Raw genomic sequence first — 18,667 nt, forward strand, 5'->3', positions numbered from 1 at the left:
GCAGACCATATGCATCGAAAAATGTCAAAAAAGACATACAAAACCGTCCTCGACTTCTGGTTCGGACCCGAGTCCTCCAGCAGCTACTTGAAACAAAAGTCATTCTGGTACGGCAGCCCATCGGATGATGCATACGTGCGAAAGCATCTGTGTGAGCCATATCAAGCCGCAAAGAATGGCGAACTCGACACATGGACCCGCGCTGGGAATGGAGATGGAGCATTAGCTCTAATTCTGCTCCTCGATCAAGTGCCTCGCAACATTTTTCGTGATAAGCCAGAGGCATATGGAACCGATTCAAAAGCAGTTTCTGTTGCACGGTACGCGATAGGTCAAGGCTGGGATAAGCGCCTCCCAAATATACAGAGGCGTTATATGTATTCTCCTTTCAACCATTCTGAAGATTTGAACGATCAGGAGCTGTCAGTGAAGCTCTTTACGGAAATGGGGGATCGCTACCATCTCAGCTTTGCAGAGAGCTTCTACGATCAGATCAAGGAAAACGGGCGCTTTAAGCATCGTGATGTTATTCTAGGGCGATAATAGTGGCGCCGGAGATGTCGCGTTGTCAACTGCTTTGTATGATCCAGTGAACGTTACGTACAGGGTCTAAACAGAGTGTTCTAAGGCCCAAAGGCAACTGAAGAGACTAGGCGAATGCAAGATAAGCGATCACCATATTCAAAGCAAGAACAGCTCTCTTACCGATGAGGTCCGGAGAGCAGCTCAACAGTTGTACAATAATCAAAGGCAATGGGAGCAGAACTAAGTCATTCGGAAGGCGAATGGGACATCCAACCTCTCATACGGGTTAATCACACTTTCTACGCAGAGAGTGACCCCAAACCCAAAGTGCCGGTGCTTCTCGCTTGCAGCCACAATGTTGTCAATGGTTTTGGCCAGAGATCCTCGTTTGTAGGGAACCGAAAAACCAGAATGATGTTTGACCTCTGACCTATCCCGCCGGGCCGGCTTTCTTGAGAGTTGCTCCAAAAGCGCTTCCAAGTTGAAAGGTTTCATGAACTCGAGGAATTCCATAAGGTCAAATGCCACTAGTTGATCAGGATTGACACTGTCATTAGAATCTTCAGGCTCCTTATCATTTTCTGCCACTTTCTTTTTGCGTTTAGACAAGTCAAGTTTTCTCACAATGAAGAAAACATCACAGTCCACGTCGCACTTCAGAAACTCCTCCAGGGTTTCATTTTCATCCTTGTCAGCCGAGCCGGCCAGAATGTAATCTTCAACTATACCATATAGAAAAAGGAGCCAAAGAGAAACCTCAGGCTTTGGTGCTGTTATCGTCTTGTAATTCTCTCTGTCAACAGGATCAAAGGGACGAATTGGCTCCATTCGAATTTTCTCTAGTGGAGAGCGTCCCTCACGCAAAAGCTCTCTTATAAAGTCTAGGTCGTTAGAATGACGAGTGCCCGCAAGAAGTAAATTTGGTCCAGAGATAGAGTTCTGCTTCTTTAAAGCAGCCATCAAATCAGGCGAAAGAAAGCGTTGCATATTCCGGTTCAAAGCCTCGCATAGAAAATCGGGGGGATGATTTGAAGCCCTTCGTATGCTCCATTCGTCGCCTATCCGTTGCAAATTTTGACCAAACAGATGACCCTTTGGCTCTGGAACGCCACTTTCAGGCTCATTCTCTGGCTGAAAACCTGCGAATTTGCCGTGATGCTGAACAATACTACTAGCCTCCTCGAAGAATCGTGGCCGCGGGACATGACCGCATTTTTCATGCGCAGCAGAGATAATTGTGAAGAAAATATGGAGATTTCGTCTAAGAGGGCCGCCTTCACCTCCAGCTGTCCATGTTCTTGGTTTGGCGTCATGCTTTGTGGGTAATGCAAATTTCATTTCTGCGAGCAAGAGCCGTATGATCGCCGAAGGAACGTCAAAATCAGGCATACGCTGCCGCATTTGGGCTTCTCTGGTGTTCACAATGTATTCTCGGACACTCCGATGAAGAAATTGTACCTCATGAGTGAAATAGTCATGGCCGTCACTTTCACGCGTTCCTCTTCGAGATATTAACAGCAAGCCTTGAGAGAAGCGATCTAAGGCACATGAAACACGTTCAAGCTTTTCATCTATCTCGGCTTCTGTGCAGGCCTGTATTGCACATTTGTAAGGGAATTCTGCATCTTCAAGATCTTCGAGCCATGAATACGATATCGCATTCCGTACAATTGGCTGCCAGGGACAAAAATCTGGGGTTGTTAGGAGAAATAGTCTGTCTGAAAAGCACTGGTCGTTTGAGTCAATGGAACCAAGGATTTGATCGAATAGTTCAGCTAAGCCCCTAGGCATTGAGCTAAGCTGTCTTTTCAGATTCTTCTCATTGTCTTGGTAACCTATACTTCTTAGCAGGGAACGTACAACCAACCGTGCCCAGAGAAAGACTCCGTCGCTGGAATCCACAACTTCGATCACCAGGTCCTCGTATGTGTCTTTGATGCGATGGAAGTTGGGGTCTTTCTCGAACATGGTTGCACTGAAATTAAAAATATCCTCACGTGTAAGGTCGTGGATGCTAACCTGCGAGTTTAGGGGATTTGCAAAAGACTGAACGAAGGGAATATGAGGACGACTGCTGACGCAAAGCTTAACGTTTTTCGCGCCAGCTGTCCAGGATTGAAGATCCCGGGAAAGACGCCAATAATCAACTTCGTCGCCTTGAAACTCGTCTAAGCCGTCAATAAAAAAGCAGAAATGGGTGCTTGAAGCACTTGCTTCTTTGATAAAGCAATCGAATGCGGTTCTGATTGTGTCAAAGTGGAACGGCACTACCCCAAGGTTTGGACTCCCCCATATCTCAGGGAAAAGAAGCGGTATCAAGCTAGGAATTTGTCTACATGCTTCAAAGAGTAGACTGCGATAGAGACCCTCAAGGGACATTTGTGTCTGATCACCAGAGTTCCAGAAGAAAAATTGAACAAGAACCAAAGGTTGGCCGTCAGCCCAGGCCTCTAATCCTTTCTTTACCCGCGAGGACCTCGAGAGAAACTTCATCAAAGTGGACTTTCCGGACCCAGCCTTCCCAGAAATGTGAAATATGTGTCGGCCGGTTTCAACCCAGGTGAGAAAACTCTCACGAGTGCTCCGTCGCAAAACCTCCTGTTTCTTTTTCTCGTTGCGATATAGCCGGCGCTGCTCGCGCTTTTTGTAAATCTCGTCTGACTCGTCCCACTCCACATCGGACTCTTCACCATCATCATCTCTAGGTTGGTAGGTCTCATCAATCATCCATGCGAAAGTCCCACTCTCGGGACTCTCGATGCTACCTTCACGATTGTACATCGATGGAAAGGCCAGTTGCTGTAGGATCTTATTCTCTCGTGATAACGAGTTTGTCATGCCCTGAAATTCAGATATTGAGGATCCCAACTGGGCCAGGAGTGCCTGTTCCGGTCCATCCAGCTTGCCTGCTGGTGCATTTGACTCCAGTGAAGTTACCAACCCGAGGATCGTCTGAAGTAATTCTTCAAGGTGAGAGCTCGTCCGATTTTGAAGTAATTTTCCCTCCTTCAAACTAGCTTCCAATCGGCTATTAATCAGAGAATTTTGATGATCGGTTTCCTGACTACTGAAAATTAACCCAATAATTAGCTTACATGGGAAGTAGTCCACGGAAAATCATACCTAAACATAATCTGCAGCCGGATCAAGATCTGCGACTGATATCCGTGCAGCCGCCGCTCGATCGTCTCAATTTCCTTCTCCCTCCGCATACTGGACCACATCACCATTATGGCCTCCCATTTCGATTTATTGTCACCCACCCTCAAACTACGGAGAATTTGATATAGCTCTGTCGATAATTCATGGCAATTCGCAGCCAACGCACAGAGCTGCTTCTCGTTTTCGGTCTTGGCGTGCAGGTCTGTCATTAGACCCTGAGTGACAGCATTGAGATCTTCCAAGAAATCACTCAGACGCTGGTTTTCTGGGCTTGTTCCATTTGGGTTGTCAAGTAACTTCTTCACACCAGAAATAATTTGGTAGGAAAAACTGATGAACTCCACAATGTTACCAGCAAGTCCGACAGCTGTGAAGGGTTCCATATTGTCTTCGTCACTCTATTGTGAATAATTACCACGGAGCAGAACATTGGCACAGTAATCGCATATGAGATTAAGCATTGAAAAAAGGGTTGCATCAGAAAGTCGCACAGCTGTCAAGTCTAGTCAAGTCTGTTGATGCTGACACTGCCCCTCATTCTGTCAGCAGGATCGTCGCACAGCCCCACTCAATGAGGCTATACGATTGAATCACGACAACGTGCATGACTCGGGGGCTCACGTATTCTAATTCCTGTCCTTGATTTTGGAGTTTGAGCGACCGTGTGTTTTTGGCCTTGAGGCAATTATTCGGACTCATATTATGATTAGTCGAAGCCTGTTTGACTCGGCTCTACTTCTGACGATGTCCATCATTGGGTCAACGCGACAGCGCGATCCTGCCTTGAAATGCCTACAATAGTATTATTCAAGTTACGGCTCATCAAATGCTTATTCTAATATAAGCCACCCGGGTATCAAGGCAACAGAATACATTTGCAGGCACCGAGGACTCGATTTTAATTTAGCAGACCCAGCCTCCATCCACGTTATAGACAGCGCCAGTAACAAATGACGCTGCATCGCTTAGCAAGAAAGCAATGACATTAGCCACCTCAACTGGCTCCGCCCGTCTCTTTTGCGCTGTGACTTGTAGGCCCTTCTTAACATGCTCTGGATCCTCACCAGCAGACATGGGGGTGTTCACGGATCCTGGAAGAAGATACTAGTCAATAAGAGTGGACTATTGTCGAATATACACAATGAGTGAGATGAATGGGCTTACCAGGGGAAACGCAGTTAACTCGGATGTGTTGGTTCTCCTTGGCGGCTGCTCTAGTCAAACCAATGACTGCTGCTTTACTAGAGCAATAAGGCGAGTTTCCTGGGGCTCCAAATTGTCCAAACACACTTGCTGCAGAAACCTTCATATCAAATTAGCTTTGGCCCGAGGATCCAAGGGACAGGATCTTAATGCATACAATGCTTGCACCTGCTTTCATTTCCCTCAACTGTGCCCTGATGCAGAAGAAAACGCCACGGGCGTTAACATCGAAGTTAAAATTCCATGTATCGTCGGTCATCTCAGTGATCGGCATGGCCGGGGAAATGACACCAGCCATATTGACTGCGCCATCTAGCTTTCCAAGCTGTTGTATAGTCGATTCAATCCACTTGTCCACCGACTCGCTCTTTCGCACATCGATGACTGAGATTATATGCCTTTCTGGATTATCTAAAGTCTTGGATAATTTTTGAAGTGCGTCTTCATTAATGTCCGCCAGCGAGACAGCACCACCCTGGGATGCAATGAGCTTTGCGGTCGCTAAGCCCATGCCCGATGCGGCGCCGGTAATAGCAATCTCAAAACAAGTCAGTATTAAACTAATGGTTTGTGAGATGTTAAAATTTGATCTTCCTACCACTTTTCCTTCGAAAGAGGCCATTCTGTTGATCAAAAGCGCTTCTTGATGTAAGGAGACGGTTTACTGTATCCAATTCGACTCATGGGACCAAGAGACTATTTAAAATGAAATTTCGATCGTGAATACAAAATATCAACCTAGAAAGTATTGGCAATAATTTCTGTCAATTGTAAACTAGGAAACAGCTGCCGACACGTGACAGTTGAAGATGGAAAGTCTCCCCAGACTGGAATCCACTTGTTTACATTATCAAAAGATAAGGGTAAGATTTGTATAATTGTTATTTTATGAGGTGTCTTATAGATAAGCAAAGTTGCCAAAACGTGAAAGGTTAGGTGAACTACCTAATTGGCTTAATAGAACATCGGATATAGTACTTTCATCTAGCTGTTTTGGAACAAAAAGAAGAGAAAAGTCCACAAATACGACAGCAAGTGTTGTGAGCTTTGAAAATAGCAAAGGGAACAACTACCGTGGACAAGATGTCATGGATTTCCCCTAATGTCTTTGAGCCTCCTCTAAATCACCTGATTGTGCATGGCGGGATAGCATGTCTTTCCGCTCACCAACTTCTTCACTTCGCCATTTTCAGTACACTATGGAACTCGACATTTGTTGAGTCACAGTGCTGTTTTCCGTAATGAATCTTGAAAATTAGTTTTCAATATCATGAGCCCGTCACGATATAGTTGTGTGATTTGTGGGTATGAGATGTGGTCTTTGATCCCCTCAATTCCAATAAGTGGTTGAAAGAATTTCGAGTTCGTGAGTATCTCGCTACAGACGACTCTCAATTTTAGTCCTAATTAATGGGCTCAATATATTCATCTCCTCTGGGGGGTGACTTCAGGAGTAGGGCAACACGATGATCCACATGGTTCCTTGCTAGCACCATCCGACCCATTTCGATTCTCAGCATACGGAAGATTTTCCTGTCATGATACACTCGTATGTTAGGATTCATGGACATATTTCCCACGAGGCATGCTGGAACTCTTTACAAGAAAACTTCAAACTTATTGAGATTCCACTGCAGCATTTGATCGATATTTGTGAATCATCACCGTCTCGGCGATCCACCACCAGAACCGGGGAGGTTGCAGAATTCAGAACTCTGGAGACTGCACCTGGTACAATTATAACAGGGTATTATGCTGAAATCGTAAATATCCTCTAGTACTTGTCAGTGAACATTGCTAATGCAATTTGAAGAATCGCGCATTTGCGACGTTCGGCGTTATCACCGGAGTAATCAAACGCAAACTCGAGACGCAGAACCATTAACAGGCAGGATCTGTAAGAGCAGGCATTTAACTCGTGGAGCCTCCGCCGATCTTTATCACCAAAGATAGCGAGAAGTATATGATATTTACCTGCCATGCCGCCATCGATCCCATTGAGGCGATTGAGAGCCAAATATCATAAAACTTGGCCACTTGCTGTCACAGGACTATTTATTACAGACTGCACATTTTTATTTAGCCCATCTTTCCGTTGATTTGCAATGACTTTGCTCTTAGAATTAAAAATCCTGACAAGCTCAAATGGTTGAGAATAGATACTCGTTTGAATGCCGCGTGCCAAGCTCTATTTACTTCCGATAATGCCGTATCTCAAAATTACATTTCTTAAACTTGAATGTCCTAAGCTCAAGTTCTTTAGGCCATAACCACTAATACGTGCCCTCAAACATCTCCTTGTTCGCCCATCTTTCCAAATTTCCTTTGTTCTCAAAAAAGTTTTGAGGATCCTGCTTATCACAAACCCCATCATGGTAACGCAAAACCTCGAAGTATCTTTACGCAATTAGCTTTGCTTCATGGTGAATGTAAGCTGCACGCGGACAGGGTATAGACCTACATATGCGTTTTCCATTCATCCACTGACTTCTCCGATTCCAAAAGAGACCAATCAATCATTTTATCAAAAACAGGCTCATCTTCCGGCTCGTAGTAGGTCGAAACATATGGATGAGCTAAAGCATCCTCTGTTGTGATTCTCTTCTCTGGATCCAGATCCAGCATTTTATCCACAAGGTTCACAGCTTTGAAGATCAGTATTCATTGAAATTAAAGGAGGGGGTCTATGAATGATCAAAATACATACCTTGAGGGTCAGCATCTTTGAAAACAGATCCAAGCGAACGGGTATCGTGGTCAGGTATTCCCCGTACAAAATCCAAAGCCTAGAGATTGTGTCAATAACAAACATCTTCATTTGGAGCAAGATTCCATCTTACATTCTCACTATAGATCTTATCCATAACCTCCTTGGGTGGCTTTCCCAGGAGCTGGATTATTATGGTGAGCTGGTGTTTATAATCATTGCCCGGAAAGAGAACTCTTCCTAGTAACAACTCCGCGAGAATGCATCCGACACTCCAGATGTCAACAGCGTAGGTGTATCTCTTCCATGTTAACATGACTTCAGGAGCTCGATAGTATCGCGTCGTAACATAGCCAGTCATTTCCTGATCTTTTTCTCGTGCCAATCCAAAATCACAAATTTTGAGATCGCAGTTCTCGTTGACCAATATGTTGCTTGGTTTAAGGTCACGATGAATGATCCCAGCTGAATGGATGAATTTTAAGCCTCGCTGTTCCAGTCAGCATTCTGATCGAGCTCAGTACTAATTTAAGTTGACATACCAATATTTGATAGGCGAAAAATTGAACAAATTGGCCTTCTGGTGGCTTCACCCTTGACTGCAGTAAATGATGGAGATCTGTTTGAATAAGGTCCGTCACAAGATATCTGCAACGCACCATATCAGTACAATTTCAACGGGCAGGCAAGTATGGGAATCATACAGATCCTCTGACGGGGAAACAAAAATGTCTCTCATATTGATCAACTAGCATAAGTTAGTTCTCTCGAGTATCTACACTGGGATTTAAATCAAAGCTATTCACATTATCATGTCGTAGGTTACTTAACATGTGGACTTCTCGATAAGTACGCTTGGCTACCCCGCTGGTCGCAAAAGGATTCATTATCTTTTTGATAGCGACAACTTCATTAGAAATCGAGTCGTGTGCTGAACTGATCAATCTTCTTAGTATACAATCGATTTTACTTTACAATGGGCGATACATACCAAATGATTCCGGAACTGCCGATTCCTCGGGGCTCCAAGTTCGAATACCTATCGGTAGTTTCGAGCGTCGTGCCCAACAATTCCGTCGTTACAAATTTCGCCATGATTAAGGTCCCGAAATGGATGCGCAGCACGACAAGCTCAAAGTATAAGATATCAAATAGTGTTGAGGTGGATATACTTTTCTTGTCGTTTCTATGTTCTTAAATGGGATTACTCTGGCGGTTACGTCATACCTCGCTAACAAGTTAATCTATTCTCTCTGCCAGGTTCCGCTTTTATTGAATTTAATTGGAGCAACCACAGGAGCAGATTCTTAGATCAGTTTTTCCAGAAAGGATACCGTTAAAAATTGAAATTATTTCTACCAACTGAAGTGTCCGCCATCAACACGCAAATCAGTGCCGGTCATGAAAAGTACTGGTGCACGAAATTCGTCAACTGTGCTCAGGCGGAAGAGCATATTATCACTCGTCCATTGAGCCTCCATGCCCGGCTTCTGCAAAGCCTCCGCAGTCGCGGCTGTGCGAATGTATCAGGGAGATAACGAATTCACACGAATGAGCGGTATCTCCACTCTTGATCCCCATTCAGCAGCTAGAGAGTGTGTGAGTTGGTGAACAGCCGCTTTTAAGGCGTTGTATCCTGCTGTATCGACACCCTAGGAACAAATTGTCAGCAGAATTCCCGATCAGAAGCTAGATGAGAAGTATACTTTGTTTGTGCCATAACCGCTCATACTTGCTACTAGTACCATGCTTCCAGTCACGTTCGTTCGAATCATTTCTCGGGCCGTAGCTTGAGCAACAAGGAACGTGCCCGTAACATTGATGTCAAAGATCTTCCGGAAAGAGGATGCTGGGAATTCAGTCGCAGGGCCATTACGTGACAGGCCAGCACAAGTAACAACTCCTTTCACTGGGTACCGTAGAGTAGGGATAAACTTCCCAAATGTTTCAGCAACCGCATTCTCATCCGTTACATCGAGCTGATAATACGAAAGTCGACGTTGGCTCTTTTCCGCAGCATTTTCAACATCGTCTTTTGAAAAATGTTAAATTGTGGTAAAACCTTCGGAAGAGTAAATGGTGAAAGAGTTAATCTTACCCCAGTTAGAAGCGGTTGGCGTAGGGAAAAGATCGAGGCAAATAATGTCTGCACCACTTTCAATGATAGCGATAGCAAGAGTAGTTCCCAGGAAGTCAGTTGCGCCAGTGACTAGCACATCATAGTTAGCTTTGACTCGGAATATATGCACAGCATTTGGAGAGGGTGAGCCAGACTTATGACTGTATGATCGTCGAGACGGAACAACTCCGATACAGGTCGCGATGGATCTCCTTGTGATGGTTTCCCTTCGCGATACTGGAGGGCATGCACGTTTCCTTCGCTAGTTTGGGGCATGATAAATAAATGATTCATCGTGTTTTAGACAAATTTCCTAGAGTAATGATAGGTCTTCGGATGTTAGAACCAAGGTATATGTTAAAAAGATGAGGGAAGAACATAGTAATATGTCCCGTACACCACAAGTTATCCCCGCCATCCATCTCCGCCATTTCTCATCACGCTCTCGTACTACATACTGCGACCATTTAGTTAATTCCGGCGGCCTTGCGGAGAAGGCGGCCCGTTCATGATTTTGGGTTCGAGGAACTATGGGGCAGTGGGGACTCATGTCGGCCAACAGTGCCCCGATTCCACGTTGACAAGTTGCCCATTAGTAACAAGATTGCAGTTCTTGAGTATGCTTCTTGTTATTTTATATATTACAGGTATCATTATTTTGTGCTGGCCAAAACCAGATAAAAATAGTGTTTTCCTCGAATTATCGCTATCGGCCGCCGTATACTACATAGGCGCCTTCAATCTTACAATAGTAGACGTCTCAGATGACACTTTCCTGCAGAAATCTATTTACTACGCAAAATTGACTTATTACAAAATTTTCAAGTTTACATTTTTGCAAAAGGCAAGCTACCATTTTACTAAAATCAATTCGTGGTCTTTTTAAAAAGCTATCCATTTTAGGAATAATCTAGACGCGGAATGATGAAACTCTGAAGGGAGAAACCTCTAAGCTTTTCGGCTTCAGGTACTAGTATGTTTTTCGATATCCCTACTCAGCATTAAACAGTCCTGTACCACAGGATGCATGGCATAGCTCCCTTCTTATTACTTATTCTCAAGGAGAGAGAACTCAGTAAGGGGCTTCACACAAACTTTGAACACAAGAGCGCTTGATATAACCCCTTTAAGCCAACCTAGAACACCGGGACCATTAGAAGCACTTTACACTAGCTCATACATAAGCATTCAGTCACTAAAATCTGCAGAAACCTACAGGTCCTTAGCGATTCCAGATCCCCCACAGTCCCGGTCGGCCAGCCGTCAATCATCACCCTATAATGCTAGACACCCTTTGTAACCACCTCACCAAAAAGCCCGGCCTATACATTGAAGAGATGGCCCGCTTTCTTTAGGATAAGCTCAAGGTATTGCCATCATTATTGAGCATCAAACGTATCCTTACACAGGCTGGCTTGAGAAAAAAGAAAGCCCAGCAGAGAGCAAAGGAACAGAATCCTCAACTCCGGGATTTCTACCAGCATAAATTATCAGAATTTAGTTCGTACCACCTAGTCTTTGTCGATAAATCAGAATTCAGTAAAAAGATGGGATACCGATAGACTGGTTAGTTACCACTAGGGGTGACGCCAATGCAAGTATCTAAATTTCACCGGGGTCAACACTACTAGATCCTACCAGCCTATATATAGGATAGTATTATTTATCTCGTATCTTCAAATGATTAAATAATCCTAGCTTCTTTGAATCCTTTATTAAGCAACTCCTGCAGCATTATAGAAGATAGCCGGAACCAAAGTCTGTGCTTTTATAGATAATGCCTCTTTCCACCATTCCGACCGAATTAAGCAGTTATGCTCTAACGCAGGGGCCCAACTATTGTCCTTGCTGGCTTCCCCCGCGGATCTGTTTCGATTTTTGAGATGCGCCTGTTTCGCCGAGTTTCGACCTATTCCCTGCGTTTCGAAATTTCACCAGTTTGATCTACGAGTTTACTGCTTTGGTCCCTTGCTAATTTGTTTTTCGGTTGTACAGTGCCGCTACGCAGTAACAGGGAGATATCTCTGCTGTAGACTTCTGGCGGTGCGAGGGGGGTTTCTGGAGGTTTTTGAAAATCTCCCTTCAGGACTATGACTACAGTCTGTTATGGGCTGTAGCTCTGGGACATAATTGTGATCTTCCTTGCTGCCCTTGATTTGCGTCGTTGTTTTTATTCTTTACACTATTTTGATTCCTTTTTTTGGGAGACAAAACGAAGTTGATTGCTTTTTTTCTTGGACATAGATAATTTATTTCTACTTTAATGTACAATACTTTCTATTTGTGACATCCACTGTAAGCATTTGTAAACCAGGATTCAATATTTCCAGCCAGCCTGAGCGTTGTTGCCTTCATATTCTTTATCTATATCAAGTTTAGACAAAATGACAGGAAAGGAAAGGGGGGAAGGGGGAGTGAGAAGAATCTACAGCAGCCATAAATTTAATATTCTGATTTAATTCACCTTTGACTAAATGGTCGAGTTGAAGCTAGTATAGCGTGGTTGACTTGACAAACATTGTGAGATATTCCTACTCACTTCCTTGAATTATTAATCGTGAGAAAGCTTCAAACTTGGATCAAAAGGAGAATATCTGGTTTTTCATGTTTAATTTGCAGCTCCTGGTGAGATAATCCTCATTTTGTGTAGGACTTAATTCAAAATAGGCTTTCAATAATGGTCAGACTCTACTGAAGCGTTTTTGTGTCAAGGCATACCTGAATGAACCATGTATATTATGTCTTTGACATGACATGAGATGAAATATACTATTATGAAATGTGATGTGTGCTTTGGCTCTTTTTCAGTAACAAGCCAACGACATTTATCGGCCATTGGATCAGTTCGCACAATTCCGAGCTATTTAGTCCAGCTACCAGGTATTCGATCTTTCTGATCTCAGTTCCAAAGTTTTCGCCAAAGTACCATATCTCGTCTAGTAAGGCCAGCGGCAAATATAAATGTCCAAGGATAACAAAGGAGAACGCCTCAAAGATTCCTAAACTTCCATCAGATTCCAGGGATGAGATGAAGGTTTCAGGGACCATATCTGGCCAGGCGGAGATAGCTGCTTCTTCTATCTCACTTTGGACATCGGGATGGGAGGAACACGGGTCAACTCGCTGTAGGTGAAGTACATACAGGATGCGCATGTAAATACTTTCGACCACCGTGATTGATTGCTCTTGGGCCGCAAATACACAGTCCATTTGGTCCAAACTAGGACTCAAAGAAGTCGGTGGGTGGGTTTCTTTGACTCGAGTGTCATTGGAACTCATATTTCGTAGGATTTCCAAAAATTCTCTCAGCCTTGATATGGCTTGAGGTGCACCTAGCGCAAATGCCGAGAGACATCCTTGTCGCATGTTCTCGGGTCGAGTGATGTTGGCTACCTTTTCGGCTCCAAGAAGCTTCCAGTCATCATTGGCATTTCTATGAAGTAGCATGGGCCTTAAACGTCCCAATTTTATGGTCTTCCAAGAATGTTGCGCAATAGCAGTCACACCACGAACCAGTCGCAGCCAATGTATTTGTGGTCTGTCAGAACGACTAGGAAGGTCCTCAATAGTGATACCTATTCGTGATATCTCCTGCGATCCGTGATACTTTGGATCTAGATCTCTGGCGCAGAGTGAAGCAAATGCAAAGCCAACAACCAGCATCGATCCAGCAAATAATACGTCCATGTCTGTGTCCTTGGCAGTCGCCAATTTCTCTTGAAGCCCCTGTAAACCCTTTTGATGATGCTCAATAAGGGCCTGAAGTTCCACATTGAGTGGTTCTGTACCGTCTAATCCTTGAAATTGATCATCCAAAGGTCTTTGTACTTCCGATGTGCTAATTTTCAACATATCCATACCGGCTAACGCTAGAAGCAAGTGCATCAAAAACGCATGCTTGGCAGCAATATCGGGGATAACGCGTTCCCACACCAGAAATTTGTGATAATTTAAACTCATTCTTTTAGACGTATGCAAAATATAATGCTGTAGGAGGGTGAGGTCATGCATATTCAGGCCATTTGTGGATCCCTCATCAGGGCAGGGTGCTGTAGCGCGCACATTGAAACTCAAGGGATGAATCGAAATCGTAGGTATGCTTGAAGGTGGTATCGAAGCAACTTCATCGTAAGAAATTTCTTTATGATATGTCGCATCGCGACGAGGAATCCGATGTCCTCGTAAAAGATCACGTGTGTTCTGTGGAGATGGAAAAACGCAGTCATCTTCACGGACAGAACAGGCACCGCAGATTGGTCGTTCTTCATCACACTATCCAGATAAGTCATCATTCTTTGATAGCTAGAACAAATCCTGAAATACCTTCACTCGGCGACTCTTGCACATAAGACAACCATTCCGTGATTTGGTGTGACTAATACGTTGGTTGTGGCGGGAAGGGCCCTTTGGCTCGGAGGCTGGTAAGGGACTCGTAGACCCTGGAGTGACGTGGTCCGACATCGCTTGTTTTCGAAAACATCCGAGGAGAAAGAAAAAGTTCCGATTGATCTTAAAAGAAGAAGACGAATTCTTTGTGGGTAAAGTTCATGACGTGACGGGAGGCGCGGCCTTCCTGAGAAATGGTTGAGCCGCCCATGACAAGCCCCTCTTGAGGCAATGCCGGAACCCGACTTACTATTTATGGAACCACCTACCAACTCTATTTTCAACGTCTCACGCTAAGAATCCATATATCGTAACTACCAGCACAAATTTGATGAACACTACGTCAAGCCTCAAAACAATCCTCACCTAGCAAAAGAAATACACTCAACGACGAGACCCTGAGAATTGAATGAATGGATGGGGTCGCAAATACATCCTGGAGACAAAGAAATACTTAAAGAGGAATGAAACTAATACAAAGAAACACAGAGCACATTTCAAACTCACATCTCCAGGGCTACTACCTCGTGGACTTTTGCTCTGCATAATTGAACCCATGCTCGGTGGAGACGAGTGGAAGCTCGCTATCCCGCTTATTACCACTCCCAGGAAAAAGGTGGCCTGGAAAGACGATAACCAACACGATCCCTGTCAATGACATGAGACACGCATCAAAAATGTATAATAGGTATTCTCTGCGCATGATGAATCCACTATTTCCTTCAACAAACTCCACAACTCGAAAAACCGAGCGCACCAGAATAAGAAAACAGGCAGCATAAAGGGCGTACATAACAGACACCCATGTCATACAATTCATAAAGCCTTGTGGCTGCACACTGTACGAATCAGAGATATTCAGCTGTTGTCTTCTAGCGCGCCAGTGGAACACGGCCGACACGATGACGAAGAATCCAAAGAAAAGAAGCTGGACGACCAAACCACCGACAACAATATTGGCACCAGTATCCATGGCGGACAATGTGCCAGCAGCCATATAGCCACCACCTATTGATTAAAATCAGCATCCAGAAATCGCAATCACAGTAGTTGAATATCGCATCATACCTCCGCATTGCAAGAGAAACGAAACAATATCCCCAACAACGAAAATTTTCGTTAGGAATCGGACCGGAATGATGGATTTGTCCTCTGCGTCAAGCTTGACAACAACCCGACCGAGAGTCATATAGATAGAAGCTGCGAATAAGGGCGGTGCAACTAGAATAAGCATTGTTTGGACGATATATGGGCCGAGTGCAGTTGTATTGAAATGAGAAAATATGCGAGCAATGTATCCAGCGCATTCAACTATTTGAAGTTACATGTCAATAGGGAGGGAAAGAAGGATCGACCGCGGAGTAAAAGCTCTTACATAGTAAGCCCACAACGAATGGAATGAAGAAGTATGCGCGACTTCGGGCCAGCTGAATCAAATGAAGAATTGAAAGGATCAGGAATACTCCTGCGAAAATTGCTGCCGCTGGAATAGATGGCGTATAACGATAAAGAGCGTAGTCATATCCACTGTTGCTGCTAGTAGTAGACATGTTGAGTGACTGAAATTTGTGCAAAATTCAATATTTCTGAAGGTTAAAATGAAAAGAGCCTCAAAAACATTCGAAATTAGGGGTTTTCTTATATATATTTTTGGGGGGGTTTTTCTTCTTCTCATCAGGCGAAAACGACCCATGGAAGTTGGCCGGGAAGCCAGACGCTTATCCGGTACACCTCGCATTCTCGCATTCTCGTATTGGAATACGAGAATGCGAGAATGCGAACATGCGAAATTAAAAGATGAAGATATCAAAAGATGAACAAGTATTCAAATGTCCTTCTCCCACTTATCTGTCTACTTTCAAATCTATCTATATCTCTATCGCCATCCCTATTCTATAATCCTGATGTTTCTTTCCATAATTTCCTTTCATCAAATAGGCAATTGGTATTTGCTATTTTCTCGATCTATAAATTGAACATCAATTAGTGTTTGGTTTCCTATTCTACCTTCTTTCTTTTATGAACTGGGATACTACTGTTACATACTGGGAATTAAAAGCCACAAGCTCATCCTGTCCCTTTTCGTTCCTGGGCATCCCAACTTCAAGATATCCCTCTCTCATCACAATTCATCCTTCTTTTACCTTTCAAGGTTTCTTTCATCTCACAGGCTCAAGAAATAATCGACCGCATGAATGATCTTGATGAGCTATGCGCGACGCGCCACCGACACTCAAACAAAACTAAAATCCAGGACAGGCAGCTGGTATCATAGCCCAGGCTGGAGAATTCCTAAATATATCAGCCGAAGTTGAAGAACTTAAACCCCCAATGGCAGGGCTTAATACTTATGTTGCCGATGAGTTGATCGGTGAAGCCGAGTCCCGCCATGCAAGCGGAGGCAAAGAGGATCTTCGGGGAATCATCAGGCTATTATTACCAAGCAACTATCCACAAATCCCAAAGCAGCCAACAAAGAGAGTTTCAAGAGGGTCTACACTGACAGACTATCAGACTACTGAGTGGGAAATCGAAAGACCCTGACAGAGAACGCAAGTACTCGAGTGGCTGGCTGATTCCTCGTTAGTTTCGTATGCCTGCGATCCTTTCCAGCATGACAAAGCTGCATACATCTGCATTATGCGTTATGCATCTGTGATATACGATTGGGCCTACAAAGGCCTGGCCATGAAGTAGAAGGCTCGCGTATACGAACAAAAATATATTTAGACAATGTATATGTGCGTCTACATATACATTACAAAGCTGGGTAATCATCTCTTAATTAAGGATTTCAGCAGGGCTACCCGTCAGTCTACCCCAGTGGCGACATGAAATCGTAAACCACACTGCTACTCCGCACTGCGATAGCCTGCATGCGGAGCTATTTGACAGTATTGCAGCACTGCCTAGATCGACATCTCATCCTGGATAATCCACACAGTAGTACACTATACTCAGACATTTTCGCCGCATCATCCTTGATGAGGTGGGGTGCCATCTGTTCTGCATGTTCGGCGATCCATATTATTTCCCTCTAGCTATCTGGGGCCTTCAATCAATAGTTCTTCTTTTCTCTCTTCTCTGTCATTACTAGCAAATTCCGGACACCAGATCTCGTCCAACCCTGTGTGCCTCAGATCTATTAGTGGTAAATCAATACAAATAGGAACGGTAATATATGGGCTTTCCACATACCGCGGATAGAATACTGTACACGATAAATCAGTCACAGGGTTTTACAGTATATTAAGCCCCAATGAGGAGTTGGTAAGTGGGGCCTTAAGTGGATCGTGAGCAGAGCGGGACGGGTCGTGGCCTTGGAAGCTAATCGAGCACTTGAGCCAACCACACAACGCTTTTTGCACGTTACACAGAGATATGCATGAATCAAGTTACACAGAGAATATACATGAATCGAGTTACACAACACCCTAGCTTAGAGCACGCGATGGCTGTAGTACAAAAACTTTCGGTAACCTATGAAACTACACTTGGCTACACCGACATTGCTCATTAGGTAAAGAAAGGTACTAACGAGAACATCATGATCGAGTCCAGGACGGGTTGCAGAAGTCCAATGGGTAATTCATGAGATCGTATATCCAGTATGGCTCTATCCCATCTATAAATTGTAGCTCTCCCCCCACGATTACTCTAGTCTTCATACTTCAACATTCAATACAAAGAACTTCAGACTCTTTCGCTTTATAAACCTTCAATATGGTCGACGCAGCCTACACTCATCCAAACTTCAATCAGACGTACTTCTTCGGAGGTCGCCGTTATGCTCGTGTCAAATTTACCCCCGCTACAAATGATGACGTTATCACCTGGGGCCCAGATAAAATCGCCGAACGTTGGCCATCTCTTGTTTCCATCGGATTTGGCACAGTTGACGCCATCTTGCCCGTCGAGAACAGCCCAGACGAAATGTTTGTCTTCTACGGCAGCAAAGTTGCTCAAATCAAAGTTGTCCCCGAAACAAATGAGGACACTGTCGTCGCTGGTCCTTGGCTCATTGCCGAGAAGTTCAAGGCTCTAGCCTCTACCGGATATGATACCATCGATGCTGCAATGCCTGTTCCCAAGAAGCCCGGTGAGGCATACATTTTCCGAGGTACCAACTATGTCAAAATTAATGTCAACACGCACAAAATTGTTTATGGCCCGGCGAAGATTTCGGTCGAGTGGCCTGCCTTGACTGCTTCTGGGTTTGACTCTGTCGATGCGGCGCTTCCTGTGCCCAACAATGATAGAGGATTGACCTACTTCTTTAGAGGAGATAATTATGTCAAGTTGGAGGTTATTGCCTCCGCGCCGGATAAGCCTAACTTTGGCCCGGCGCCTATTAAGGAATACTGGAAGTCTCTTGACTGGATCTGATTGTGAAGAAGAATTTGATTGTTCTATGGGAACATGAGAGATCATGATGCATTGAATTTCTGTCTACATATAGAGTAAATTAGCTAGTTGCAATAATTCAAAGTCGTGATGGAATATCCAATGGATCTGAAATGGCTTTTAACTTTGAAAGTAAGACAAGAAGAAGCATGCCTAGGTTG

At 44.2% G+C, this 18,667-nt stretch overlaps 8 protein-coding genes across 8 annotated transcripts; 2 read left to right on the forward strand and 6 right to left on the reverse strand.

Annotated features, from left to right (window-relative positions):
* Positions 1-21: 21 nt before the first annotated feature.
* On the forward strand, positions 22-543 carry N7478_001171 (DUF924 family protein; the record flags this gene model as incomplete). Its single annotated transcript, XM_056917386.1, has 1 exon — positions 22-543. One exon carries the CDS (start codon positions 22-24, stop codon positions 541-543), a length of 522 nt encoding a protein of 173 aa, XP_056785266.1.
* A 222-nt stretch (positions 544-765) lies between these two features.
* On the reverse strand, positions 766-4,070 carry N7478_001172 (uncharacterized protein; the record flags this gene model as incomplete). The annotated part of the gene is made up of 2 exons (XM_056917387.1): positions 766-3,589; positions 3,649-4,070. 2 exons carry the CDS (start codon positions 4,068-4,070, stop codon positions 766-768), a joined length of 3,246 nt encoding a protein of 1,081 aa, XP_056785267.1.
* A 520-nt stretch (positions 4,071-4,590) lies between these two features.
* On the reverse strand, positions 4,591-5,512 carry N7478_001173 (SDR family NAD(P)-dependent oxidoreductase; the record flags this gene model as incomplete). Its single annotated transcript, XM_056917388.1, has 3 exons — positions 4,591-4,778; positions 4,852-4,990; positions 5,048-5,512. 3 exons carry the CDS (start codon positions 5,510-5,512, stop codon positions 4,591-4,593), a joined length of 792 nt encoding a protein of 263 aa, XP_056785268.1.
* A 1,651-nt stretch (positions 5,513-7,163) lies between these two features.
* Positions 7,164-8,692, reverse strand: N7478_001174 (uncharacterized protein; the record flags this gene model as incomplete). The annotated part of the gene is made up of 8 exons (XM_056917389.1): positions 7,164-7,287; positions 7,352-7,535; positions 7,598-7,676; positions 7,731-8,087; positions 8,140-8,245; positions 8,302-8,345; positions 8,404-8,533; positions 8,589-8,692. The coding sequence occupies 8 exons, from the start codon at positions 8,690-8,692 to the stop codon at positions 7,164-7,166; spliced, it is 1,128 nt and encodes a 375-aa protein (XP_056785269.1).
* A 260-nt stretch (positions 8,693-8,952) lies between these two features.
* N7478_001175 (short-chain dehydrogenase) lies at positions 8,953-9,992 on the reverse strand (the record flags this gene model as incomplete). Its single annotated transcript, XM_056917390.1, has 4 exons — positions 8,953-9,110; positions 9,330-9,629; positions 9,696-9,806; positions 9,872-9,992. The coding sequence occupies 4 exons, from the start codon at positions 9,990-9,992 to the stop codon at positions 8,953-8,955; spliced, it is 690 nt and encodes a 229-aa protein (XP_056785270.1).
* A 2,496-nt stretch (positions 9,993-12,488) lies between these two features.
* On the reverse strand, positions 12,489-14,177 carry N7478_001176 (Zn(II)2Cys6 transcription factor; the record flags this gene model as incomplete). The annotated part of the gene is made up of 2 exons (XM_056917391.1): positions 12,489-13,988; positions 14,040-14,177. 2 exons carry the CDS (start codon positions 14,175-14,177, stop codon positions 12,489-12,491), a joined length of 1,638 nt encoding a protein of 545 aa, XP_056785271.1.
* A 445-nt stretch (positions 14,178-14,622) lies between these two features.
* Positions 14,623-15,652, reverse strand: N7478_001177 (RTA1 domain-containing protein; the record flags this gene model as incomplete). Its single annotated transcript, XM_056917392.1, has 3 exons — positions 14,623-15,110; positions 15,171-15,413; positions 15,478-15,652. 3 exons carry the CDS (start codon positions 15,650-15,652, stop codon positions 14,623-14,625), a joined length of 906 nt encoding a protein of 301 aa, XP_056785272.1.
* Positions 15,653-17,825: 2,173 nt separating this feature from the next.
* Positions 17,826-18,488, forward strand: N7478_001178 (Hemopexin; the record flags this gene model as incomplete). The annotated part of the gene is made up of 1 exon (XM_056917393.1): positions 17,826-18,488. The coding sequence occupies one exon, from the start codon at positions 17,826-17,828 to the stop codon at positions 18,486-18,488; it is 663 nt and encodes a 220-aa protein (XP_056785273.1).
* Positions 18,489-18,667: the final 179 nt, after the last annotated feature.

The sequence above is a fragment of the Penicillium angulare genome (assembly GCF_028827245.1).
Source record: "Penicillium angulare strain IBT 27051 chromosome Unknown utg000001l_segment0_segment0, whole genome shotgun sequence".
Classification (NCBI taxonomy): domain Eukaryota; kingdom Fungi; phylum Ascomycota; class Eurotiomycetes; order Eurotiales; family Aspergillaceae; genus Penicillium; species Penicillium angulare.